Here is a 27,799-nt window from a genome sequence, read left to right on the forward strand (position 1 = left end):
GAGAGTAATGTGCTGAGCTGTGAGGATGCTGCTTAGCTGTGCCTGAGTTAGCAACAGCAGCTGGGATTAGTGTCCAGACAATGACGGGCTTCATATGCTGTGATTCAGAGCAGCAGTACTACACATCTGCATCTGAGATTTCTATAACTGACACAGCTCAGACTTACACACCCACAAGACTTGTTATCATCATTATTTTAACAGACCTTCGTGGGATTCTGTGAAGTGGATAAATGTGTGAAAGTATAATGGTTACAACATTGAAAAATGCTGGAAGATAAATATCAATAATGTTAAAAACAAAAATTTAATATGTTCATTTTGAAATGCCCTCATTTACATTTAGAGTCATCATGTGGAAATATGTTTGTAAAGCACACACATGCGCACACAAATAAAAACATTGTTACAATTATTTACTTAACTACTTCAAATTACATTGTCCTGCAGATTTGCAGGTAGGTTGTCCAAATGGTGTTGTCCTGTTCCAGCAGAGTTTATGTAATCATCTTTTTAGAAGTCCATACAGTTCCCATCATAGCAGGACAGGTATGAAAAGGTAATGTAGTTACAACTGAACATTTTGCACTGAGACTGATAGGTGATATTAGCTAAAAAGGGTCAATAACTTCAATGAGTGGAAACAAAACTAGTCTAGTAGTGAGTTTTAATCAATCAGTTATTGCTAACATGACAAGATACATAGACGTTACTAACCAAGCATTCATCCAGCTATAAAGTGGCTATATTTGTCAGAACCCCGTGCAGTACCAGTTATGATAGATTAAATATGTAATATATAGCAGTGCTTTTGTTTGTTTGTTATTTTGCTTTTTGCATATTCATATAATCTATTGTATAATTGTACATGCTTGTGCTGCATTCACAGTGAGGCTCATTATTTCCAAGAAACTAAATGTTGTCTTGGAGTTATGAAAGCGCTACGTGAACTCGGTTATTTCAATTGGAGAGAAAAAACCACCAAAAGACAAAAAGACTGTTCATAGAAGAAGGACGTACCATCATGATGTCACTGGTTTCTAAACACTGCATTTTGAAGTCAATGTTTTGGCACCTAGTTAGAAAGCATGTGTTCTCAATTTTCAGTAACAAAAAAAATCAACTTAAATGAAGAAAACTTTATCTGTATCTTTGAAAATTACATTTGGGGACTTGTTTTCAGAGCTAGCCTCAAGTGGTCACGAAGGGAACCGCAGCTTCGGGCACTTTGGGTTCTCACATACAGTGAGAGTGCAACACATTACAACACATTCATCACATTAACCATCTTAGAATTGCTGTAGTCATCGGCAAACATATTAATGTTATTCAAGTACGGTATGTGAAGGGTTTTTCTTTTCTCTCTTTCTTTCTTTTTTTAAAATATAGTCTAAATATGTCCGGAGTATGATCAAAACCAGAAGAGTCTCAGAGCTGGTACGCCTGTAATGGCTGAACATTAAAGAAGTCAGCTTTGAGCGATTGGTATTTGGAACAGGCGTGATGGCAGTTAGGAAGCAATTTAGCCAGAAGTAAGACGACATAAAGTATTTGAAGTGGCAACAGTTTGTTTTGCAGAGTGCTATTGTGAGAGGAGTATAAATCAGGGCATTAAACAATACATCGTCTGGATCAGAGCCATTCATGAGAGTAACTTGTTAAACAGTGACAGACGCGAGCATGAATCTCTTAAGAAGAACCTCTGTTTATGTCCGAGGTAAGACAATCAATCCACCAAGCCTCTCCCAACCTCTACAGTGTGCTCATTCCAAGTGATCGACATTTCATATTCAATAACAATCATCTCCTCCTCCGCCTGTGTGCCCTCTCCAACCTCGCCGTGGGCAGCCACTCCATTCCAACACGGCTGGCAGGCGGGTTGCTGCGTGTGATCGGGGGAGCCATCTGTTAGCAGGCAGATTAGGTCTGCTTCCTCTGCTCTGCTGTCCAGGTCCAGCTCCGGCCCAGCCAGCTTTGTAATCTGTGTACTGTGAACTAATGGGCTTTCTGAGTCGAGGGGCAGCATACACCTGCGTCTCTTCTTATTTGCTCCGAGTGGACGGCAACAAGCTCGCTGTAAGCGACTCCAGACAGAGATGATTGCATGTCCCCAAAATGAAAATAATCCTCTGTGTAAGTGAGTCATGAGACTCATAGCCAGAGTCCATGTGGAAAAAAATGAAACCCGATGAAGAGAACGGGCTTAGAACTGAACTTTTGTAATCATCGGAATTTTTTTTTTGTATTGACCAGTGGATACAAAATTATGAGAAACAGACACTGAAAAAAAAATCTAAATTAGTTTACTCACATAGTTTTATGCTTATGATTATTCTACATACTGAGTCAGACTGATCCATTTTCCACAACGGGCCTTCCATACAAACAAACCCACATGGGCATAGCTGTGCAAATGCAGATAAACAAATCCCTAAATTAAAGATACACAATTTATATGAGTGAGTGAGTGCAATATACATATATAAACACACCGATCAGGCTTAACTTTATGACCACTGGCAGGTTAAATGAATAACACTGATTATCTTTTCATCTTGGCTATCAGGTGATAGCGAGTGAGGTATATAAGGAACCAGGCGAGCAAGCAGGAAAGATTAGTATTTGAGCGAGTTTGACATGGGCCAAAATTTGATGGTTTGTAGGTTGTTCCTGGTCAAAGTGGTCAAAGGAAGAAACAGCAGCCAGTCTGCAGCCAATCCTCACTGATGCACAGGGTGAGTGAAGGCTGGCCCATGTAGCTGAACGTGTCAGTGCACCACAAGTTGTTGTGTACAGGGCTGCATGGTCACATACCAGTCAGGATACTGGATCCTGTCCACAATGGGCACGTGAGCTGGACTGGACAGAACCGGACTACCAAGCAATGGAAGAAAGTAGCCTGCTTGGACAAATCATGTTTCCGAAATGTTACTTTGACATGTACCACCAGCTAAGCATCGTTGACCACATACACCCTTTCATGGAAACAGTATACCCCGATGGCTGCGACCTCTTTCAGCAGGATAATGCTCCCAGCCACAAATCAGAAATGTCTCAAAAATGGTTTGAGGTATTGATTGGACTACGAATTCCTCAGATCTCAGCCCAATATTTATATGTATTTATTTGAAGATGGTTTAACTTGATTGGATACTATTTTTCTTCTTTGTACTACCCCTTTTTCACCATTTCATCTGCAATAGACTCCGGCCCAGCTGTGAGGCTAGTTGGATAAGCTTGAAGGAACGATTGGATGTGATAAATGATGCCCTAGACTCCATCATTCACTCAAACAAATGATGACTTAAAAAGGAACATTTTTCCACCTTTTTACACATCTACTTGTTCACTTGCACTTACCCCTGCATCAAATCTCTTTGACAAAACACAGCTGTGGGGTGATGATTGTGCGTGCTTTCGTCTTCTGCTTATCTGGGAATATTCCAGCTGATCAAAGACCTGAACTTCAAGCCTTTAGAAACTGTGGCAGCTTAAAACCTTGAAAATGACTTGGGACTGAAAATTCAAGTAAAACACAATCTCTTCTGTCTTTAGGCAAGGAAATATCACTCGCCCGCCAACAGCTGCTGGGGGTGTTCTTGTCATAATAAGATTCGCCTAAAAAGAGCTTTTTGTTTTTTACAGCAAAAGATTGACAGCGGAGAGCAAGGATTACGCTGTGACATTCTTTACTTTCATCCTCTGGCAAACAACTTCCTCTTCTGAACTCTTTCTAACCTTATCAGCGTGTTATTACTTCAGCTCTCCTCTTTAAACAAGGAGCCCTCCGGATCAAACCCGTCCCCTGACTCATCCAGGCTCTCCCTCTTGTATTTACATCGCAATAAAACAGCAAAAGTCAGGGGGTGACTTAGGCCTTTCTATAAAACCCTTCTCCCAACATCTTAGGGAAGAATAGACGCTAGGACGTTCTTGTGAGCTCTTTAATTACAGTACTGTGGCTTGGCAAACAATGTGCCATAGGAGGAGGGTGAGGAGGAGGGTGAGGAGGAGGAGGCATGGTCGTGCTGGGAGCTGCGAGGTTGATAATGTTCCTGTGTTGCTGTTGCCTTTAGGGCGTATCTGGGTGGAATTACAAGACAGTGTGCATGAACCTGGTACAGCTCAAACACCAAGCCTAACAGAGCGTGGAGAACAGGATGAAACACTACGTATTATTGATGCATGGGTAGAAATAACAGCTTGCATGTGCATGCACTGCAGGTTCGCGAGTGTGTGAGAAAGTGAGGAAAATGTGTACGAGCTCTACCTGTGCATATGTGTGGGCTAGTTTGATAAGGCTCTGGGGAAAAGGGCACATGAGGCAGCTCAACAATCAGCAAGTGCCTGAGGGCTATTAATCAGTCTCATTAAGACAGGGATGGGTAAGAGTGTGTGTCTTGTGTGTCTTGTGATAATCAACTATTGACTGCTGCCTCCAGCTTATCAATCGCTCAAATGTGGCGTACTCGCAGCAGCCAAAAGTTTCATCGAGACTCACCGAGTCTGGGAGGAATGCAAAAGTTTTATCTTGTTACGTCTGCTCATTTGCAAGCCTGAGGCATAAAACCACCTTTGCCCTCCAACCTGACGCAATCTATTCGGTTTCTTAAGTTACCCATGAATTATTGCCTCATTTAAAGACCCAATCGGATGAACTAAGCTTTGGCAAAAGTTCAGTAAGATCAACACATTCTCATTCCTAACTTATCTTCATTTAACGCACTGAGTGCATATTTAATGTTAGTTTGCAATGTGCAGGGTAGTCCTCCAGAATACTATCTCGCTAGATGAGGAAGTATAAAAAACAAAATCACGTCCACGTTAGGAGGGATGGCAGCAACTTTGACCTTTAGTTTTCAGACTGTTTCGGGTAGGTTCAATCAAAACGACTTGATTAGGTTTAATAAAAGCTTATGATTAAAATAGGAACAGATTAAAAGTCAAATACTGCTCCTACAGTAAGTTTAAGAACGGTTTCTGTAAAGTACAAACCTCGGACGGTACCTGTAACTTGTCTCATGATGTTTTTGGCATTTTTTGTTGTGTTAAGCTTCAGAATGATTCGGCTTTGTTTTGCTTGTTAAATTAAGGGTACGTGTGTAAAATCTCACCACTAGATGTCAGATTGCAGTCAACTGAATTCTTACTCCTCCTACTTCAAGTGCACAATGCTAGCTATGGTGGCCGCTGTAGGTGTCCACGTCTCATCACCCTGGAAATGGCTGTAAAACTGACTGACTAATATGGGAGTTTGATATCAGTCAATGATTTGGTGAAGCTCACTTCTTTCCCATGACACCTATACTGAGGCGAGTTGTTGAGGATATCCTGAACTTTTCTGTCAATGCTGCTGTTAGCAGCTATTAGCTGGCAAGTCGATCTAACCTTGTTGGACTCGGGCTCTTTGACTACATCCTCTCATCATATGAGAGTTTATTCACAAATTGTTTTTCAGAGCCGGCACATTAGCTGGCATAATGTTAGCTTATAACTACCTGTTGTTGTTCTCACTTCTCTGGAGAAGTTGTAATTACAACAATACTGGGAATTAATAATTATGTTTATGCGCATTTAAGGTTAAGTGGCTTAATTCCAGGTTAATAAGAATCAGTGTATATTTATGTGTACAACATTGTGTTTGTCTATTAAATAACCTTAAATTCTATTCACAGTACCTTTACATTTATTATGATATTATCAAAATGTCTGTGTCCATTTGTGACATAAAATAGGGCTAATACATGACTTTGGGTCACCTGGGTTACATCACTGGTCCTAAAAATGCATCTCATAAAGACAAAAAGTATATATGGGGATTCTGATCATAATATCCAGAAACCTAGTTGTCCTATGATGCAAACCTTAAATGTCTTTGTCTGTCAGTTCCCACACCTTTTTTGTTCCCATACTTTTTAAAACGCGCTTTAAAATGCACGTTTAAATTCATAGTGTCCCGATGGTATCACCACTCGGTATTTTTTCTGACTTCCTCTGCAGCTACAATCACTTTCAAAGGCTATGTTGTACGCCACATGTCTACTACACTGTCATGTATTCATAAACCCAGTGGAGTTCCTCTTTAATCCCAGCAGCTGCTGTTCGGAATTAAGAACTTGCCGATAACCACGGTGGGAAAATTCATTAAAACCAAAACCAAATAAGGAATTACAATTTCAGTTGGCGGGTAAGTCTACTAGGAACTTTGGTAGATGAGAATCCATCATGCTGGATTCCTTTTCTATTCTGAAAATACTGCGTGTTGCATAGTAAAATAAGCGTGAACTAAAGCCTGAGGATAAAAAAGGATTTTTTTTCCCCTTCCCTGCATAACAATGGCACCTTTACGCCTATAAACACAAGGCAGGAAAAATTACATTTCAGCATTCTAGTTAGTATTCTAGCTTTCAGTGCCTCAAGGTCTGTAACTAAAACCTATTAATGCAGCTCTCTTCAATTTGAATTTTGTAGCAGCTGACTCGAGGATACAACAGTAGCATTTGCTGATAGTATATATTTAAATATTAAAGAATGTGGTTATTAAATAGTTACTAGAAGCACCTTTTGCCTTGAATATCTTGAAGAAAGCCGGGGATGCTCCTCTGTCACCCAAGAAAACACTGTATTCTGGACACAAGAGCACCCAGTAACTCCGTTTGAATACTACACAGAGGTATGTCACTGGCTGTCATGTCTGCCTTGATTTAGCCAATGACAGGCTGGTACAAGGTCCCTGCGGACTGGTACTGGACGTGAGGGTAATAGCCAATCAGATGGCAGACGGTGGGTGGTGATATGGTGGTGACACAGTCTGGGATTTTTGTTTTTTTGTTGGCAGCCAGCGGATGGAGCCTGCGAAATGTATCTGTCACTTCCACTGGCAGGACTGCCATGTTAGCGCATCAATCATTGCCAGAGTGCCGGACGTGGACACCGGCCCAGGAACAATGTGCTCGTTAACAGGAGTTAACGAGCACATTGTAATAGCTGTCATCTACCGCCCCCCAAAATTTAATTCTGTTTTTATCAGTGACTTTGCCGATCTGCTGACCAATCTAGCTACTGTCTCCCCTAATATAATATTGCTGGGTGACTTTAACGTTCACGTGGATAACTGCGACCATCCCCTTACCAAGGACCTTCTATCCTGCCTTGATAGCTTCAGCCTTAAACAATACATAAACTTCCCTACCCACATTAAGGGCCACACTTTGGACCTAGTCTGCTGTTCTGGACTTACCCCCTCCATCTGTAGAGCTGACGAACTGCTAATTTCGGACCATCTACTTCTCTCCTTTAATGTTCACATGACCCTCTCTGTAATTAACAATCCCCGTATTATCTCTTTCCGGAATATCAAGAATATAAATCTTGATATCCTTTCCTCTGCTTTTTCTAGCTGCTTGTCTTCTAACAACTTAGCTATTCAAGAGGACCTGGTACTTTTTTATAATCATAGCCTTAGTAGTATTTTAAATTCCCTGGCTCCACAAAAAACCAGAACTGTACTTTTTTCTCGCTCTGCACCCTGGTACACCCCTGAACTCCGGCTACTGAAAGCTAAAGGCCGACAGCTTGAACGTCTCTATAAGAAAACTGGCCTTACTATTCATAAGGATATGTTTAATAACCACGTTCTGTTTTACCAGGAATGTATTAGTCAAACCAAATCTGCTTATTACTCTGCTATTGTCTGCTCAAGTGAGAACTCTACCAAGACCCTTTTCTCACTATTCAACTCTTTTAACAGGCCACCTGATTCTCTCCCTGCTCATCTCTATTCATCTAACTTCTGTGATGCTCTAATGCTATTCTTTATTGATAAAATTCATAAAATACACTTAGACCTGGACCCTAATGCTCAATGTAGCTTCTCTGTCCTAACTTCTCCCCCTTCTCACTTCCTCTCTTTTTTTCAACTTCCATCCTTAGCTGATATTGCTGATCTCATCCATAAATCAAAGCCTTCTACCTGCCAGCTCGATCCTATCCCCACTGTCCTCGTCAAAGCCTGCTTACTCCCTCTCCTTCCCCTCATATCTGCTATTATTCACTCTTCACTCACCACTGGAACTGTTCCTGCTTCCTTCAAAGTTGCTGCTATTACCCCAATTCTGAAAAAAACTGGTCTAGATCCCAACAACTTTAATAATTTTCGTCCTATCTCCAATCTACCATTTCTCTCAAAAATCCTTGAAAGAATAGTTGCTTCACAAGTCCATCTTCACCTAACTGATAATAACCTTTACGAACAGTTCCAGTCTGGCTTTCGTCCTCTACATAGCACTGAAACTGCTCTTATAAAAATAACAAACGACCTTCTTATAGCAGCTGATTCTGGTCTCCTCTCCATCCTTATCCTTCTTGATCTGAGTGCAGCTTTTGACACCATCTCTCATCCCATTCTCCTTAGCAGATTAGCTTCTATTGGTCTCTCTCACACTCCACTAGCCTGGTTTAAATCATACCTATCTGACCGCACTCAGTTCATTCAATTAAAATCCTTCACTTCTCAGCTTTCTCCTTTATCCACTGGGGTGCCCCAGGGATCTGTCCTCGGGCCCCTTCTTTTCATCATCTACCTTCTTCCACTCGGACATATTTTTCGTAAATATAATATTCAGTTCCACTGCTACGCCGATGACACCCAGCTCTATCTCTCTACCAAACCTGACTCTACTCTTCCTCCACCCTCCCTCATCCTCTGTCTAGCTGAACTTAATTCTTGGTTCTCCTCCAACTTTCTTAAACTCAACAGCAATAAATCGGAACTTCTTCTGGTTGGCACTAAACGACTGCTATCCAGAATTAACAATTTCTCTCTCACCATCAATAACTCGCTGGTCCCTATCTCTCCCTCTGTGAAAAGCTTGGGTGTCATTCTCGATAGCACATTATCCTTTAACTCACATATCAATAATATTACACGTGCAGCATATTTCCAACTCCGTAACATTAATCGCCTCCGCCCCTTCCTCACACCTCACGCCACTGCCATTCTCATCCATAATCTTGTTATCTCTAGAATTGACTACTGCAACTCATTATTATTTGGCCTTACACAAAAATCTATCAACAAGCTCCAACGTGTCCAGAACTCTGCTGCCCGTATTATTACTAGGACTTCTTCTACCCACCACATCTCCCCAATCCTGAAGCAACTTCACTGGCTCCCGGTCAAATTTCGCATCCATTTTAAAATAATTCTGTATACATTCAAGGCTATTCATTCTCTCTCTCCACCGTACCTCTCTGACTTATTACAGATGAAGCTCCCATCCCGCTGCCTCAGATCTTCATCTTCTCTTTCTCTCTCTGTTCCCTCTGCTCGTCTGATCACAATGGGAGGGAGGGCCTTTAGCTGCTCTGCCCCTCGACTTTGGAATTCCCTACCCCCGGACCTCAGAAATATTAGTTCATTCTCTCTTTTTAAGTCCACCCTCAAAACTCATCTGTTTAAAATTGCCTATTCTTAAATTTCTGTATGTTTTAACTTTTATCTTCTATTTTTATCATTGTGTATATTTCCAGTTTTTATCTGTTGTACAGTGTCCTTGGGTGCTTTGAAAGGCGCTATTTAAATAAAATGTATTATTATTATTATTATTATTAGTGTGAAGATGTGCGTGTGTCTGTGTTTTAGGATGAGCTTCAGCCTTCTGTTCCAATATGGACTCAAGGTAAGACAAAGAAAAAAGTCCAAAAAGACCCGCGAGGGGCTCCGGATAACAACAAGGAGGAATGTGAACTCTTAACAGTTTATACATTTGCTGAGCCAGGTTCAGATGACTTACATTCTTGGCAGCAGTGGACTAATAGCAACAAGAAATTTAAATACAAGGCTGGAGATGGAAAGTTTTTACCATATTAGCAAAAGGTGCTGACCTGTAAGTGCTTGCATATAAGCCATCAGCTGAAGTGTGCAGACACGTGTCACCTGCAGGTTTAGTTACGTTTACATTTTTGATATATTGAAATATACAACTGACAATTAAAACTAGAGAGTCATCACAGATAGATGGATAGATAAAGAGATCTATTGAGTATGGTGACCCATTTCCCTTGTTCTCCAGTAGCAGAGATATACCATTTCCATTTCAACATAGCAAACTGCAACCCTGTCTACACATTATATACCCATCCATACTAAATAGCAATGACAGTATTGGTGATTTGAAACTTTGCTGGTGCTAAATAAAATACCTTTTCCTACACAACACCTACACTGCATAGAGCTGATGCTCACTGCATTAGAGTAATTGCTGTTAATGTGCCAAATGGCTTTCTTTCAACCTGTGGAGTGGTCAGCTGCTCTACACCTGAGCCCAGAATGCTGGCTAATCACTTAGAAACATGAGCATTTAATGTTCATGCATAAGCAGCTCTTAAGCCCAATTCACACTGGATTTGAATAACCCCAGGTTGATTGCAACATATTCACACCATGTTAACAGATTTACTAAGGAAACTCTCTACATAATGCTAATTGTGAGGCACAGATGGAACAGCGGAAATACACTGGCCTAGATGCATCTCTGTGCACACAGTGGACGAAAGAGAGACACCAGGGAGTTTATTTCCCGCCAAAACTCCTTCTTGAAGCAATCATGCCACTCGGCCTGCAGGCACTCGTATTTCAGCGGTTGTTTTCAAGCACTAAATTAACTTGAATTTCGGTGGTCACCAGGACACTAAAATTGCAAATATTGAATCAACAGTCAAGTCGACTAAAAATCACAATAGAAAGGTTACTAGTTTGATAGAAGATAATGTTCTTAAAAGCCTTTTTTCCCTCTTGGTAGATATTTTTCCCCAATGTAACTTGATACGTCTCTCTTTTGTCTCTGAGAGCACTGAATCACCGTTAACTTCATTCATGTAAAGTACTGTCCATAAGTCTTAAGTTACCCAGTATTTCTTTGTGTTTCATTAGGCAAGTGGGAAAAAGATTAATTTACTGAAATGCCCGAGTTTGTAAAACACAAGAGTTTGTAAGTCAATATTTAGTATGACCATCTTTGTAGCTCAACACAGCCTGAACTCTCTGATAAAAGTTTTCGTTCAATTTCTTTAAGTAGACTTCAGGAAGTTCTGCGGGCTTCCTGAAGCTTTTGAACAATGGCTTCTTGACAGCTACCCTTCTACTGAGACCATTTCTGATGACGCCCCACCGAACAGTAGGTGGCTCAACTGAAGTCCCATTTGCATCTCTGAGATCCTGTGTCAGGTCTTTGATGGATTTGTTCCTATTTCTTATGGAAATGACTTTCAGATACCATTCATCTTTTATAGATAGTTTTTGCCACTTCTTCGTTTGTGCCCCAGAAAAAGAAGGGCAATTTCCTCAAATTTCTAAAAACACACTATATTCCATGCTGAGATATACTGTACCAAGTTTTCAGCTAATAGCTCTTTGGGAATCACCTTGTTGGTGCAAGAACACTATTTCATGCTTGTCCAACTGTGTTATCCTTGGCATTTTTCATAGATTCAGCTAAAGAAATGGGAACAAATTGTGTTGCTTCAAGCAACAAAGTGCCTGCAGATGCTATTTAAAATGGGTTCGCTGCTAAGTTGTTTATTATGTATAGACACAAAAATGATTCATCCCTTAAGTAAGGTGCCAGTTTATACTTTAGTGATTCTTAGGCAAGTGTTAAGTGACTTAAAAATATAATAAAATAATTGCCTGCCAATAAGTCAAATATACCACTTGTCCCCCCTCCCAAATAAGGTAGTAAAATCAGAACAAAATTTCAGATACCATATTTAGACAAGATATTCGGTGTTGGTGTCTGCTTTGGTGTTAATGAAATTAGCACCAATCCCCAAAATATGAATGATTTCACAGGTTAAGGCAAATTACATTTTTTCCCTCTTCATCTTTTCTGACTGCTTTTTTTTTTTTTACTAATTTTGCATGTGGCTATGGTCACTGTCACTACTGGTAACATGAGGAGATACTGGGAGCCTGCAGAGGTTGCATAGGTAGTCCAACTTGTCCAGGGTGTTATCTCAATACATGCTATTGGCAGGTTTCCTATGTTTCCCAGCACAGTCTCAATAGCATGAAAAATATTCCAGGAGAGACACAGTTACTCTAGGAGAGCTGGACAAGTCCTTAACCCATCAGCAGGACTGGTATCTATTCTTTTGTAGAGCACTATAAAAATGTTCTCCAGCACGTCATTGGTGTAAACAATCAGAAAAAAACTTCAAGAGGGTGGCTCGAGGGCCCTACATTCTCTAGTGGGACCTTTGCTTGCTGTTCGGCATCATCCTGATTGGCATTCGTGATAGAATATCAGAATTAGCAGGTCCACGTGTTGGACCTGTCACATCTGCTTACATGTGACAGACATGAAAGTAGGGCTGGGCGATATGACCCAAAATTCATATCTCGATATTTTTTAGCTGGATGGCGATATAAGATATATATCTGGATTTTTTTTTTAAAGCCATAAGTTAAGAACAAAAAGAGAGTTCCTAGTCACACTGTCCCAGATGTCACACGGGCACTTTTATTTACATACAGCGTAGATGTACATGAAGAAATTACTCAAAAATAAATTATCAGCATTTATTAAATAATCATGGTCCATAAATAAAAGAAAACAATGTTGTTTTTGTGCATAACAAAAAGCTCACAATTGTGCAGTCAAAATGTAAACTAATAGACGCTGAGCATAATAACAAAGAGACAGATTTCACAGCTGCACCACGTCTCTGAACAGGTGCCATTTGTGGTCCTTATACACACACAGTACGTATCACTCCGCGAGGCTCCTCCCCGGTAGCCGTAATCCTCCGACAATCCATCAAGCGGTGCAGCTCTGTAGCTTAGCAAAGTCATAATAAAAAATTTTTTGACAGATTGCTGAGCGCTGTGTACCACATAAAATCGGTTCGCGGTCAGTAAGCACAACCAGAATTCATACATAAGGCGCACTGTCGATTTTTGAGAAAATGAAACGATTTTAGGCCGTGCAGCCCCTCCGGGCTGCATGTCGTTAGCGCGGTTAGCTCGCTAGCGCGGTTAGCTCGCTAACACGTTGACGCCATCCAGCCCCACGCACGGTAACTCGCTAACGGAGATTTTCCGCTTTCATCTTGTCATTGCCTGCAGGTGAAACTATGGGGGAGGGGGAGTTGTGTTCAGTGAAGGAGAGGCGAGGCCGAGTAACGTTGCGTAGAGACAAAAGTGGACGAAAGAGAGGCAAACCTGCGGCTCCACAAATATAATTATAACGTAACATAGACTATATCGATATAAACGATATTGTCACATCTTATATCTCGTATGAAAATTTATCGATATTTTTAAAAAACTCGATATATCGCCCAGCCCTACATGAAAGGGTCTGGAGAAGCCATGAACAACATTATGCTGCCTGTAACGTTAGTCACAGTGAGCAGTTTGGTGGTAGGTCAGTGATGGTCTGCCATTAGATATCAGAATAAAATCCCTGCACCAACTGTCAGGTCTGATGCTAGGTCAGTGGGTCCTGGCTTCCTCCTGGTTCATGACTGTACTCATCCTCATGTGGCAAGAGTACGCAGGCAGCTCCTGGAGGATGAAGGAACTGATACCTTTAACCTGTCCCACGCTCTCCTGACCTAAATCTAAGAGAACACTCCTGAGACATTATCTAGTCCATCTGAAGCCACCAGGCTGCACCTCAAACTATCCATGAACTCAGTGATGCCCTGGTCCAGATCTGGGGGGTTTCCCCAGTACGTCATCTCGTTAGGAACATTCCCCAACATTGCCAGGCATTCAAACAAGCAGGTGGTAGCCATACAAACTACTGAGTACTATTTTCAGTTGATGCAATGAAATTCCAGCAGAACTGACCGGCCTGCTTCATCATATTTGCGCTTTGATTTTCAGGGTGTCTTTGACTTCAGCCTTAACGATAATACCAATCTCCATCAAACAGTTTGGTAGCCTTTCACTCCTAACACCTTACCCAGGCTGTATAAGTATTGATATCCAGCATGATCTGATGACTTTTCTAAGTGTTTTTTTAATATGCTTGAGCACTGTATATCAATAATTAATTATATAATTAATTATGTGGACAGAGCTGCTTTTGCATGTATGACTCAAAGTCACATCACCTCTTTTAAAATGTGGCAAATGCGCCAATTAGGCAAGTCAAATTCTTTTATCAACTTGGTGAACTTTCAAATGTCAAACTGCAGCTTTGGCCTTTGTATCACTGTAGACTAATGAAACTGGGGAAAAACAGAAATGGGAAAAAGCCTCATACTCTAAAACCTCTCTATCATCTAGGACATGAATGGCCAACATCAAAAAACTGGAGAACCCACGTGTTCAGATTCAATTCAGTTTACCTCCAAATAGCCCGAGCTACACAACAAACATCCCCACCCAGAGTCATGATGAATGCTGCAAGTTTCTCCACAAGATCTGATTAGACAGCAAAAAAGCTAAAACGGGGGCAGAAGACAGATAGAAGCCACACCAAAGGCATCCCCCCCACCACCCGCCCCATCACTACCACCAGTACAAATCTACCCAATGACATTTTCCCCACAGGGCCAGAGTCAGACCAAATCATCCGCACATGAATGCCACTATTAGTTCCATGATTAGGGTGAGGGATGGTTGGATGCCTAATGAGCGAGTCAGTGTGAGTAACTGTGCACTCTCTTAGTGTGTGTGTGTTGCATATGAGGGGTAATGAGCAAGGGTGAACCCCCCGCAATGGCTTTGATTGACAAGAGAGTGAGATTATACAAGGGGCTTAAGAGTGTCATCGTCTGGGGGAATGGGTTGATATCCCATTCATGCACCCACATGGGGTAAACACCTGCACACACACACACTGAAACACATTGCGATGAAATGATTCTGAGAGAAGCCAATGACATAATTAGGATCTGTATCTAAAATGAAAGCATTGCAGGTGCTGATATCAAGTTAAGAAGGAAGGCACCAAGTGGACTGCTGGGGTACTATAGAAATCCTTATGATTTATTTAAACCTTAATGTGTGCACTGGAAATTCAATCTGCACTGATTAAACAGTAATGAAGACCGATGGAATAGAAGGGGAAGGGAACAGGGGGCACTCTTTCTGGGGAGGGTGTGAGAGTAAGTATGAGATGGGCGAGGATGCGAGACAGGGCGAGTGACTGAGGGATTCGTGGAGGGTAATGAACAAGTGTGACAGTCAGTCTGAACTACAGTCCTTTAATAGAAGTTGGTGAATTGGAAAATTGCTTATAAATCTGTCAGAGACCAAAACTGTTTGGATGGGGAGAATAGCAAAACACAGAGACGCTGAAGGTGTCCAACCGTGGATCAACTTGCCTCTGACCTACATACCGCCATTGTGGAGGAACTGAACCTGCATGACCAACAATTATAGCAAGCAACATTACAGGCAAATAGACCCAATATAAGATATAAGATAAGATAAAACCATATGGCTAATATCTTTGGCTATCAAGCCTAGTTCATCACGAGAACCAAAATACTGCTTGCTGGCCATTGGGAAGCAAGCAGTATCCATTTTTGGATGTGCCTTTTGATTTCTATTTACAGGACTCCTCAGCATCAGTTCAAATCAGTTTTATTCATTTTACTATAATGTACAGACTCTACTATAATGCAGAGAAAACCCCAACAGTCAGACAACCACCTATGAGCAAACACTTGGCGATGGTAGGAAGGAAAAACTCCCTTTTAACAGGAAGAAACCTGGAAGAATCAGGCTCAGGGAAAGGCAACCATCTGCTGCAACAGCTTAGGGTGAGGGGAGACAGGGTCAGGGCAAAAGGGATACTAATTTTAATGCACAGGATAGTTGTTAGCTGTTTTTCAGCATGCTTCAAGGGGAATCAAGAGAACACAACTGAGTGGTCCGACTTAGTGATTTGATTTTAGCTGTCTGCTAAGCATCAAGTCTGCTAAAACAACTTTAACTTCAACTTTAGCCTCAACAAGATTGAAAGAGGTGAATTACAAAAAAATACAAAGGTCACTCTTTGCTGTTTTTGCTCTCTTGATTTGAAGCATACTGAAAAACAGCTAATAGCAAACAAGAGCCTAAGGAGTGAATGTAAAAAAAAAATACTGCTATGTGGTTATTATAGAGATCAAAACAACACATGAACAATTTTTTGTTGGCATTAGGCTAATTTCTTAGCAGAAGTTAGCCATTTTAACATGAAAGACTGTGGGGATTTAGTCACTCTTGGAGCCAGCCTCAAGTGGCCATTGGCGCTTTTCCATGCCGGCTTCATTTTTCAGCCCTGCAGGTTGGTTGGCTGCTTGGTCAAACTATGATATGGTGTCTGTTGCACACATGGGTTCCTGCTTTTGCATGCAATTTAAAAAAAAGAAAAAGAAAGAAAGAAAAAAGAAAAATGCCAAGCGCATTTAAAATTGGACCTGACTGTTTTGGCCCAATGAAAGGAGCGATACTGAGATATCAAAGGAAGCAAAACAATTAGTGTGCTGAATGTGTTTTTGAATGTTTCCATACTGTCTGTGTGATATTTTTGTCAGAGCACAGCCGCTTGAACCTCACAGACTGGACGATTATCTGTGTTCTCACCCTGCGCTTGCACCGCCACCATCTACTTTTTAATAATAACTGAAATTGGCCTAAAGCTATTCCCAGACTACAAGTTGGGCAACCTGGCCTGACTTTTAGAAAACAAGGAGAGGAAGCCTAAAATTGCAAAAGGACGGAGTGTATGAGGGTCTGGGATGTGGCTTGTGAGCAGAGATCTACACTCACTTGGCACTCGGTTGATGGCTCTCAGCGGCCTCAGCACACGAACTGTCCTCACTGCTGAAAAGCTGACGTTCTGCAGGTTGAGCGAGTACTCCAGCATCCTGGAACATACAGAAAGAATGGAAGCATGTGTGAATAGAGCTGCGGCAAATGCTGTTGCTGTTTCTGCAGGACGTGCTCGATCACGCTGGGAATTAAAACAGAAAAATGGGAAAACATTATTATGTAGCCAATTATATTTTGCATGTATTAAACACTTCCCACCCCTCACAGGGCAAGTGGTGATTAATCATCGTAAGGTTCTGAACCACATTTACATTCTTGCTTTTAGACATGGCTGCAATGCATGTGTTCTGGCAAACAATATGCTTTCATTCCAGCGCTCTGTGGACTGCAACTGAAAGTCCAGAAAAGTTTGAAAAACGCACACATGCTTACACACTGACACTGAGACACGCACACATAAGTGCTGTGCCTGTTTGTGCTTGCACATGGAGCAAAGCATCCACGCGATGTTTGCGAGCCTGACAAACACACGGTTATATTTGCATGTACCTTCGCACAATCAGCCTTCAAAGCAGAGAGTGGCATATGCGCATCCCCTTTGAGACGTCAAGAGCGGGTGAATCACTCATCACTGAATGGAGGATATGGCTTCGACAGTACATAAAAGAGCAGCATCAGATCAGTCGGCCTCTTAACCTTGAGACGCCACACACACACTCACATACATGCACACAGGGGCGCGCACACACACACAGACACACACACACACACACTCCGGCAGCTCTTTAGAGGCGCTTTTCTGACTGTGATGGGAGGTTAGAAGGACAACACTTAGGGGAGAGACTGTGGAATGCCTGAAAAAACGTTTTTCTTGTTTTTTGATCAGTGTTTATCGTTATCCCTTCTCACACTCACTGCCTCTGCTTACGTGTGTGTTGGATATGTGTGTGTGAGTGTGTGGACCAGATGCTGAGCACATGTGTTGCTTGAAGGAGCGTGCAGATGAAGGAATTCCCTCCTCGAACTGACTCCAAGTCTGTCTGTCTGACAAATTCGCAACACATGTCGGAGAGGGTATGTGTGTGTGTGTGTGTGTGTGTGTGTGTGTGTGTGTGTGTGTGTGTGCAGCACCTTAAGTGGGAGAAACTCCCTTAATGAACCCATGAATGCCCGCCTTTTACACATTAAGGTGTCCCAGGACAATCCCTTCTTGCTTGTTACACTGGAGCAAAACAAGAATAGCTACTCCTTCCCTCTCTCATTCTCTCAGACGCACATACACAATCACAAGTATGCATACACAGAGCTGACAGATGGCTTGCAGGCCGGAGAGAGAAGGTAAATGGGTAAACAGTTAACAGAACAGCATGGAGATGCCCTCCCACAAGCAGCAGAGACATGAGGTTAGCGGTATCTTCCAGTCCCCGGAAACAGGAACCTCAACCTGTGTAATATTCAGTAATAGTTGCTATGGACATTCAGTTTACTTTCATGAAACAGTGACTTAGAAAAGAAAGACATTTGAAAGTACAGAACTGAATCAGCGTAAGGACGGCTTTATGACAAAATATTACACATACTATGGTTGATATATAAGACAACATTATAAGAACACTCAACCTATGTTTCAAATCAGCTCATGAAAGTGCCTCATTTGGCTCTTTTGTCAAGTATAGAAAATTTCCTTAAATAATCTCACTTCATACCAGAAAACAGGAAACAGCATACTGTTAGATTATGGGAAATGTAGGTTTTTCCATAATCACATTTTACATTGTGGGCGACATATAGGGCCCACTTTGATCTTAAATGGGCTGGAGAGGTGATAATGATAAATGTGCAAAGCTACAGAAAAAGTAATGTTAGTTCATTTCCCAGATTGCCTTGGAATTCTAAAATAGTTTTCTTTTAATTTTTTTACTGCAAGCTCACAATAATTTTCCTGTCATTTAATTTTTTATATGTGAGGTATTACTTTGGTTTAGTATGAATGGCAAATGAGAACTTGTTAAAACTTGAAAATACTCTCAAAAAGTCCAAATCTATATTGTCCTTCACATTTCCTGAAGTTGTCTGGACGTATGAGACACCTGGTCTAAAGCAAGAGCAGTAAAAAATATCTGTAAGTGACCCTCACCGTAATATAGACGCACAGGACAATCTCTATACTAAAAAACACGATACTAATGAAGAGGTTAACTAATACAAGAAATAATACAAATTCTTTAATTAAATCAACAGATATTAGTTTATAAGCACCAAAAGACCAAAGATCAACATATTTCATATTTGGAAGAGAGCATGGATTGCTTTTTAGCAAACAATAGCTAGCTTGGTTGGCAAGATGTGCTAGAATCAGTGCTAACTTTAACAAAAATAACAGCAAAATTCAAATGTTACTGAAAAAAAAAATCTGTAAGTCAAATTAAGAGTGGGAATATCAGAGCAATCAAAGGAGCTTTAGGTGGTTACGTGTGTTGCTCGTCATGCATCGTTTTGTAGCTGACCGTTGATCGTTAGCAGACATTGGAGTCACAAAAGTCTTGTACTTTCACAAAGTCTCTTCTTGTGTTGAAATGTCTTTACTCTGAATTTGTTTTTCTCTTTATCTACAACAGTTATCCGATCTTTAAGTCTGATGTCATTAGCCATGTCCGGGTTCAAACACCACTTCAGGTCCCAAAGTCAAACAAACACTGAGAGTTACAAATTGTCTAAATTATTTCATTTTTAACAAAATGATCAGTGTGGCTGCTTTGCCAGGTGTAACAATTAAGTTTAACATCCAGGCATCCATGAAAACAGAATTTAGGAAATTTAACAGCATTAGAAGTTAGCGGGAAGTTAACTCGCTAGTTTCCACCCAAACATAATATACCACGTTCTTACTGAGAGATTTGAGAAAAAATTGAAACATTCAGCTCTGCTATCACTTCCGACATAAATGAAGACAGAAAACTAAACATCAGTAATGTTTGTAGGGTTACTGAAGTTGGGCTAGCTGGTATATAATGATGTGCTACGTGGTGGCTAGCTACACAGCTATGTTAGCATAACATAAACACAGTGAAGCTGAAGTTAACATGAGGGTTCCCAATGGTTAGTGACAAATGCAATCGCATAGCAGGCTGCTGTAAATGGACCACACTTCAGTCAGGAGAACAAACAACTGAGATAATCCACATTACGAAGTTAGCCATTAATAAAGTCTGCATGGGCTGGGCTGTAGTTACAATGTAAGGTTTTAAAAACCAAGCTTTAAAATGAATAGTGGTAATAAAAACCGAGAGAGGCCGACGGTGATCACGTCGTTTTTGATAGGGGGTTGTTCAGATTAAATAGAACAAAATACAAAGCATTAAACCATGTTAAAAACACAACAGCCTTAATAACACAGACTAGTTTGGACCCGTAAGCAGGGTTCAAACATCATCACTTAAAGACCGGATAATTTCATCTGTTATCATATTTAAGTTGTAGGATATTTCTGTCACATCTAAGATGTAATTCTGCATATACTTCCCTTCCACCAAGGGACTATTTTTCCTTTAATAGTACCAACTGTTTCTATGATGTTCAAATGACATTAACTGAAATCCTACTGTGTGTAGATGCCCATTCATTTTTTGTTTTCTTAATAAATATGAAAAACAGATATAGATGCATTTCAAAGCATCCTCATTTTCATTTGGTGTGTACAGTATTTTCGTAGTACTGTCCATCCCGCAACCAGACAGTGGCTTACATGAGCACAGCAAGGGCAAAAAAGTGAAAGAATCTCACCAGTAGGAGAACATATAATAAATCCAGCATGATCTCAGTTTTGAGCACTGAGGTCCCTGTGGGAAATTTACGGTATCATCATCAGGATGGGAAAACTTATGTTCAAGCGCCACAGACAAGCTATAAATCCCCCAGAGCAACAAATATTAGGGTAATTTTTTCATCAGACAGATTAACATAAACAAACTTAAAAAGCAGATGATGAATGATGTCTGCTCAAAAATAGACTGTAAAAACACTTGCTGCCCCTGATTAGAGCCAGATGACGGTCGATGTGCTCAGTGAAAACTGACCCATCTCCCCTCATCTGGAATGAAGAAACAGCTGAGGAGAAATGGAGTGTATCAAACAAACGATCTCAACTGCAGGAAGTCGTGTGCTGTTTTGTCAGAGTCCGTGCCAGCGTTGATGATGCTGATAGAGGGCAGGGCGACGGGGAGGAGGACGCAGTCTTGGAGGGAGTTTGCATGAGGCAAATTCCAAACTGAAGCAGATCTACGCAAGAGGGTGAAGTGGAGGACGAAAAACACAAAAAAACCGTCTTCTTCTCTTTTTTGTACTCTGTACACACACTGATACGGCGCCCCTGCATATCTTTATATAGATATATCCTCACAAGGACAAACTTGCAGAAATGTATAATGAAATTCATGTCATTTAAAATAAAGCCACCAAAGACATAAAGTGTGTATATCATTGCACACACGCACATACACACTTCTGGGCGTGATGCCTCTTGGTTTGTCCTCTCTCTTATCGTAAAGGCTGGACGTGTGTGTGTTTGTGCCTGAAGAGCCAGGCACATGAAGGATGGTACACACGCTTTCCAGCAACGCCACCTTCTTAACGGAGCCTGCACACAAATACACCGGACATAATGCCACCCAGAAAGAACTATAATAGGAAAAAGTATGCGAGGCAGCTCAGGAATGTAGGACACTGTAAAATGTTTAACTAGTGCTGTCCTCACCTAACCTTTATCTGTCGCCCTCTATCTTTCCATCTGTCCATCTTCTGTCCACCTCAGTCAGCGTATCCATCTGTCTGATCACAGCCACTGTACTGTGATCAAATTAAGTAGCCACCAGTCTCACGAATAAGGAGTACTCATAGATGAAGCGAAGATAAACAGTAGGGAAGAAATCAATGGCCATTTTTAACATGAAAGTCTGCAGGGATTTACTTGCTCTTGGAGCCAGCCTCGAGTGGCCATTGAAGCATTTCGATCCAGGCTTCGTTTTTCAGCCCTGGAGGTTGCTGCTTTGTGAAACTATATTATGGTGTCTGTTGCACACGTCTTTGCATGCATGCAAAGATTTAAAATTGGGCTTGTCTGTTTTGTCAATTTGTTTCTAATGAAGCAATGTTTAAATATCAAACGATCCATGGTATGCATAAGACATTTTTCAATGTTTTTTTCCCCATACTGTCTGTTTGATAGTTTTTCAGAAATCAATAGTGCGAGATATGAAAAAGAACCTCGCTACTGTATATTATTTTATATTTTCCCTGGCCGGCTTTCCAGTGGCGTATTTTTATGCAAATCATGATGGATAGACAGCGAAATGCTGAAAGGAATTGACAAATTTTGATGGAGCCTCCTCGGTTTTCATGCTCGATTTGAGGTTAGGGAGTTTGTTGTATCTGTGAAGGAATTCTGTGATAAATAAGGTTTGAAATAAACTTGCTGAATAACTGATGAGGTTAGCTGGGGAGGATTCAGGCTGCGTAGCACATTGATGAATGACTGGGTATCCAGAAATGGTTTAGGCAAAGTTATCATGACAGTAAAGCATACAGTATGCACACCCACTGCTACACTATCCATTGATCACTGCACAAAGAGAAGCTGATCATGTCTACATTATGTCTGTTATTAGACAAAGCTTTGTAGTGAATTTAAAGTGCACAGAAAGCTCCAGGGCATGTTTAGCCTAGCACAACATAAAGAGTGGCTAATAGAAATGAAATTGCTTTCTAAAGCACTACTGATGTCTCAAATGCATGAATGGAATTTAAACAAATGGGGTCTAGTGACAGTTCTATTACTACATAGTTGCACATTTGAGGGTTAAAACTAGGGTTGCCAACTCCCTGAAAAATAAATAAGGGACACCTCGTGGCCAGGGCCGGGCGACCCAGTTGTCTTCACCCTTCCCATGCAGTGTGGTGAATTTTCTAGCTCTTTTTTTGTGTGTGAAATTATTTTTTTTAACCATTTGACTTGAAGTTGATTTAAGTAGATGCATATTCTATTCTTTGTGATATGAACACATGTGAAACAAATGATCATTTAGCCATTTATTTTTAGCTCAAAATGACAACATTAACACAGTAAAACAGGTCTCTTTCTTAAACAGAAGCCTGTCATGCTTAACTTTTGAGAATATAAGTAAATCTTTCTTTAAAAGCACTCTGTCCTGCTTAACTTAAAATAATAGAAAACAATAGAAAGAAAAACATTCTTGTAACAGTGCACATTTAGTGCATTTAGTACAATTGGCTTCAGTTGAGGTATTATTTCAGCTTTTCTAATGCTAATCAACTGCTCCTGTTTGTAAACCCGCTTGTTCCCATGATTACGCATCATAACTCATCATCATTATTCATCTATGTATTACTTTTTTGTATTACTCATCTATTTGTTGTAATCATCTATCCTTGCAGTTGTTTATTACACAAAATAAGTTATATTATCACACTTCTGGCCACATAGCGCTGATATTCACTGCACATGTCCATATTAACTTTTTCCAGCCAGGTGTTTTCCTTTTCCCATTCTTCCCTTTCTCTGAGGGGAACAAACATTGCTGCTCTAATGCTGGGCTTACACTGTGCGGTTTTAGGCCCATTTTGAGCCGATTTTTGAGTCGTGCGACCGTTTTGGTGATCGGACCGATTTTGGCCTTCATCGTGCGTCGTGTAGTATACATGGGGTAACGAGAAGTGATTAACACCTCACGACCAGCTCCCGATCATCAATCGCTCGTGAGGGTCTCACCACAGCTGCTCACACTGCTCACGCGCAAACACGTAAACGTCGGTGAAAAAGATGGAGCAGCACGGCTGTGCAGCGTGTGATCTGGACACAAGCGATGGAGGCACAACTTGTAGAACTTTGGAAACCTCATCCGAGCCTTTTCGATGTGGCATCACAAAATTATCACAACCACAACAACCGTGAAAATAGTTGGATTTACACTGTTGCTCAATCACAGCTGCCTGATCAATGTTTTTCATTAGCAATTTAGCAAAGTTGATGGTGGTGGTGTGTCTGTGTGAGTGAAAGACAGAGAGGGAGAGAGAGAGAGCGACAGAATTTCTGTTATAACCTTCATTTTATGGACGCACAGTGTGAGCACTCAGGTCGCATCAGAGCATCGGGACGTATAGTGTGTGAGCTTTATGCTGGGCAGACACTGTGCGATTTTTTCAGTCGCGCGATTCAGCTCCTGCTCAAACTGCACAATTGACTCGCAGGGGTTAGAAGTTCGTAGGTCACGATGCAGGGTCTCACACTATATGTCCCGATGCTCTGATGCGACCTGAGTGCTCACACTGTGCGTCCATAAAATGAAGGTTATAACAGAAAATCTGTCGCTCGCTCTCCCTCTCTGTCTTTCACTCACACAGACACACCACCACCATCAACTTTGCTAAATTGCTAATGAAAAACATTGATCAGGCAGCTGTGAATGAGCAGCAGCGTAGATCCAACTATTTTCACGGTTGTTGTGGTCGTGATAATTTTGTGAGGCCACATCGAAAAGGCTCGGATGAGCTTTCCAAAGTTCTACAAGTTGTGCCTCCATCGCTTGTGTCCAGATCACACGCTGCACTGCCGTGCTGCGCCGTCTTTTTCGCTGACATTTGTGTTTGCGCGTGCGCAGTGTGACAAACTGCGGTGACACCCTCACGACGGTCGCGAGGATTTCAAACAGGTTTGAAATCCTCACGACCAAGCGATTGATGATCGGGAGCTGGTCGTGAGGTGTTAATCGCTTCTCGTTACCCCACGTATACTACACGATGCACGACGCACGATGAAGGCCAAAATCGGGCCGATCGCCAAAACGGTCGCACGACTCAAAAATCGGCTCAAAATGGGCCAAAAATCGCACAGTGTAAGCCCAGCATTAGCTTTACTGTCGTCCATGTCGTCCGTGCATGGGGGCCCAGCCCTGGAGCAGGGTGCCGCCGGTGCATCGAGCCACCTGGGGGGCTCTTCAACTGGTGGGGAAGATTGTCACATCTTGCAGGAGCTTTCCTCTCCTCAGGGGCTCTCTCTGCAGGAGGGGGAGATACAGGAGAGGTGGAGGAAGATCTCAGCCTGGGTGTTTATTGTCTTATGTAGTCTGGAAGATGAGTGGATGGTGGGGTGGGTGCAGTTTTCTCTGTGGTGGGGTTGGGTGGACTGTCCCGGGCTCTGTGGGGCCGGGAGGCGCTGCTGCGCTAGGCCCCGGTCTGGATGGGTCTGGGCCCCCTTTCCCTGGCGGGTCGCGGAGTATGGGGGTGCCTACTGGGGTCAGCGGGGGAGCTGGCCCCAGGGAGGGGTCACTTGCCCCTCCCTTCCTTCCCTCCCCATCTCTAGCTGCCTCCCTCTTCCCACTCCACCACAACCACCCACACATGCAGGACCTTGGAGTAGGGGTATGTCACCAGGGTGCAGAGGAGGCTACCCCCCCCCCCCCCCCCCCGTCCCCTTCTGGCTGCCTCTGCCTCAATTTTATCCCACAACTTAGACATTCACATTACTCACACTCTCATTACACATACATATAGGATCTTGGGGGTGGGCACGATGCACGGAGTCCAAATCACCATCAGGGTGTACACCTCACCCCTGGCATCGTTGCCCACCTCTCAATGTTAAATACACGTAGACATTGAGGGCTAGCAGGAGGGACCATGCGCTTACCTGCTGCTCTCTGGCAGGTAGCTCCATGCCCTCCTGGGTTTTAAATGCACCTTAGAACACACATGCATCAACACTACAATGAGCGGGTTGAGGGAGGTTTGGAGTCTTCTCTCACCCCCGTTCTCTGCGACCTGCTGGAGCGGGAGGGCTAGGAGAAGGAGTTGGCCGTCCGACTGCGGTCTGGAGTGTGGGGCCTCCCTGCTGCTGCGGAGTCGGGGCGGTCTGCCTCCCCCCACCGCAGGGAAAAGGGAAACACCACCTGGGTCTGGGTGCAGTTCCCCCCTCCAGGGGCAAGGGTACCTAGACCCGGTTTGTAGAGTACGCTTGGGGAGTGTGATCGTGTGTACAGCGTCTCTTTATGTCTGTCTCCTCATTGGTTGAGTGTGGAGTAAGTGCATATGAGAGCATGAGGGTGGGAATGGGTGTTTGTATCTGTGTGTGCCTGTATTTCTGTGTCTATATGTCAGGTTGGGTGTCAGGCGCCACCTCTCTGGGGACATCTCAGGCCCTCCAAGGTTTGGAGGCCTATCTCCCCCTACCACCACTTCCCCTGCCAGTGGCGGACTCCCTCAGACATCGGTGCGTTGGTGGTTCTTTGTGTCCGGGGATGGGCGTCCAGGTACACACCGGCTCACTCCTTGGCGGCCGCTTATCGGGGCCTGGCTGCTGAGTGAGCCCTCATCTGGGACTCTCCTCAGCTCTTTCTGGGACAGTGGCGCGGCTGCCCCTCTGTTGGTCTTCCTTGGTCTCTTCTGTTCTGGGGGCCTCTGGATGTCTGGAGTTTTGATCTCCTCCATACCTGCTTCATGCCCTGGAGGACGGGGCTGTGGCCCCCCCACACCCTCTAGCAGATCATTACATGAAGGAACCTTTAAAAAAAAATAAAAACAAGCGCGTCCATGCTCACAGGTGTACACACGGGTGATCACACCCACAAACTACACCCTTTTTGGCTCCTACCTCAAAGCACACTGTGTTCTGTTGATCTTATGTGCTGCACAATAATGTTTAATATTTAGTATTTACTGTCATATTCCCATATATCATTGTGATGTTGTTTATTCTATTACTCTTGTTCTCTTCTGCTTGTTTTCTTTTTTCTTTCTCAGCAGGTGATCCAGGTGATTGATATATGCATTTTTTTCCCCGCTCATTCTGTTGGTTTTTGTCTTTTGCCCTTCTCCCCCGTCCCTCTTCTCAGCTGTTTCTCTTTCCCTCTTTCTTTCTCCCCTTCTTTCCCCCAGTCAAGTCTGTCCCGTATTCAGTAAGTGAAAATAAAATAAACAATAAAAGGTGAATCAAATGGACCATTACGGCAAGGCTGGGATGGTCAATTTGGTAAAGTAAATCCGCTGGGCATCTTTCTTTGCCTTTAGACAACAATTCTGATGGCAAAAGAGCCAAACGGGACAGGCAAAAAAAAAAAAAAGGTTTACTGTCGTCCGAGACTTGCACCGCAGTGTCGGCGTTTGTTTCCCTGTTGGCCATGCTTCTTGTTGTGGTCATCTGTTGTCTTCCAGTATTTTCTCCGTAAGCGACCTTTCCTTGACCAATGAGATGAGCGGTAATCTGAATTGTCATACTCGAATTGTCATAAGTGTGCTGTCAGCTCATTGGTCACAAAGCAGGAGAGGGGCTGGGAATTATGTTTTCAAACAAAGCGTTAATTCCATTAAAAGTTATAGACTACTTTTGATTCTCACTGTATTACGGGACAAAGTGCGTCCCTTATTAGCTCAATACGGGATGTGTATTTTGTTTCTAAATACGGGACGATTCCGTATTTTAAGGGACGGTTGGCAACCCTAGTTAAAACTGAGTGCAATGCTTTTTAATACAAAGCTATTAGCATTGAAAGTCAGGGTCAATTTTCCATGCATGTTTCATCCTGTTTCTAGACTAAGTTGGATATTTTGGAGTCAAAAAATATAGTTTATTTAGCTATGAAGTCACACCCAATATGTAACACCATTTAGGTGATGTTAGATGTTAGTCATTCCTAGTTTTTGTGCTTCCTCTCTGTGAAGATGTTAGCTTCTATTAATGTAGTTTTTTTGTTGTTGTTTTTTCACATTAACAGCTGCCTTTTTAGTGAGTGCCAGCATAACATGGTAGCAGCTAAGTTTACCAACTAGCTGGTGAAAATGGTGGAAACATTAATATATTATTTGCTTAAACTGGTGGAGACTTTTTCATTTATGCTAATGCACGGTATGCTAATGCAATGCAACTGCAAGTACAAAGAGTTTACTAATAAACAAGGCAAAGCCAAAATGTGTAAATTGTACCTTGTGCAACGATGGTAGACATAAATGACAAAA

General features: G+C 42.2%; 1 protein-coding gene across 4 annotated transcripts in view; it reads right to left on the minus strand.

Moving 5' to 3' along the window:
• cacna1g (calcium channel, voltage-dependent, T type, alpha 1G subunit) overlaps positions 1-27,799 on the minus strand; it is a 214,964-nt gene that overhangs the window by 144,668 nt on the left and 42,497 nt on the right. For all 4 annotated transcript variants that reach the window (XM_082543656.1, XM_082543655.1, XM_082543657.1 and 1 more), the window contains exon 3: positions 16,775-16,872. In XM_082543656.1, the coding sequence (XP_082399782.1) occupies positions 16,775-16,872 (98 nt within the window). The remainder of the gene's footprint in view (positions 1-16,774; positions 16,873-27,799) is intronic.

The sequence above is a fragment of the Aulonocara stuartgranti genome, assembly GCF_965226115.1.
Source record: "Aulonocara stuartgranti genome assembly, chromosome: 8".
Classification (NCBI taxonomy): domain Eukaryota; kingdom Metazoa; phylum Chordata; class Actinopteri; order Cichliformes; family Cichlidae; genus Aulonocara; species Aulonocara stuartgranti.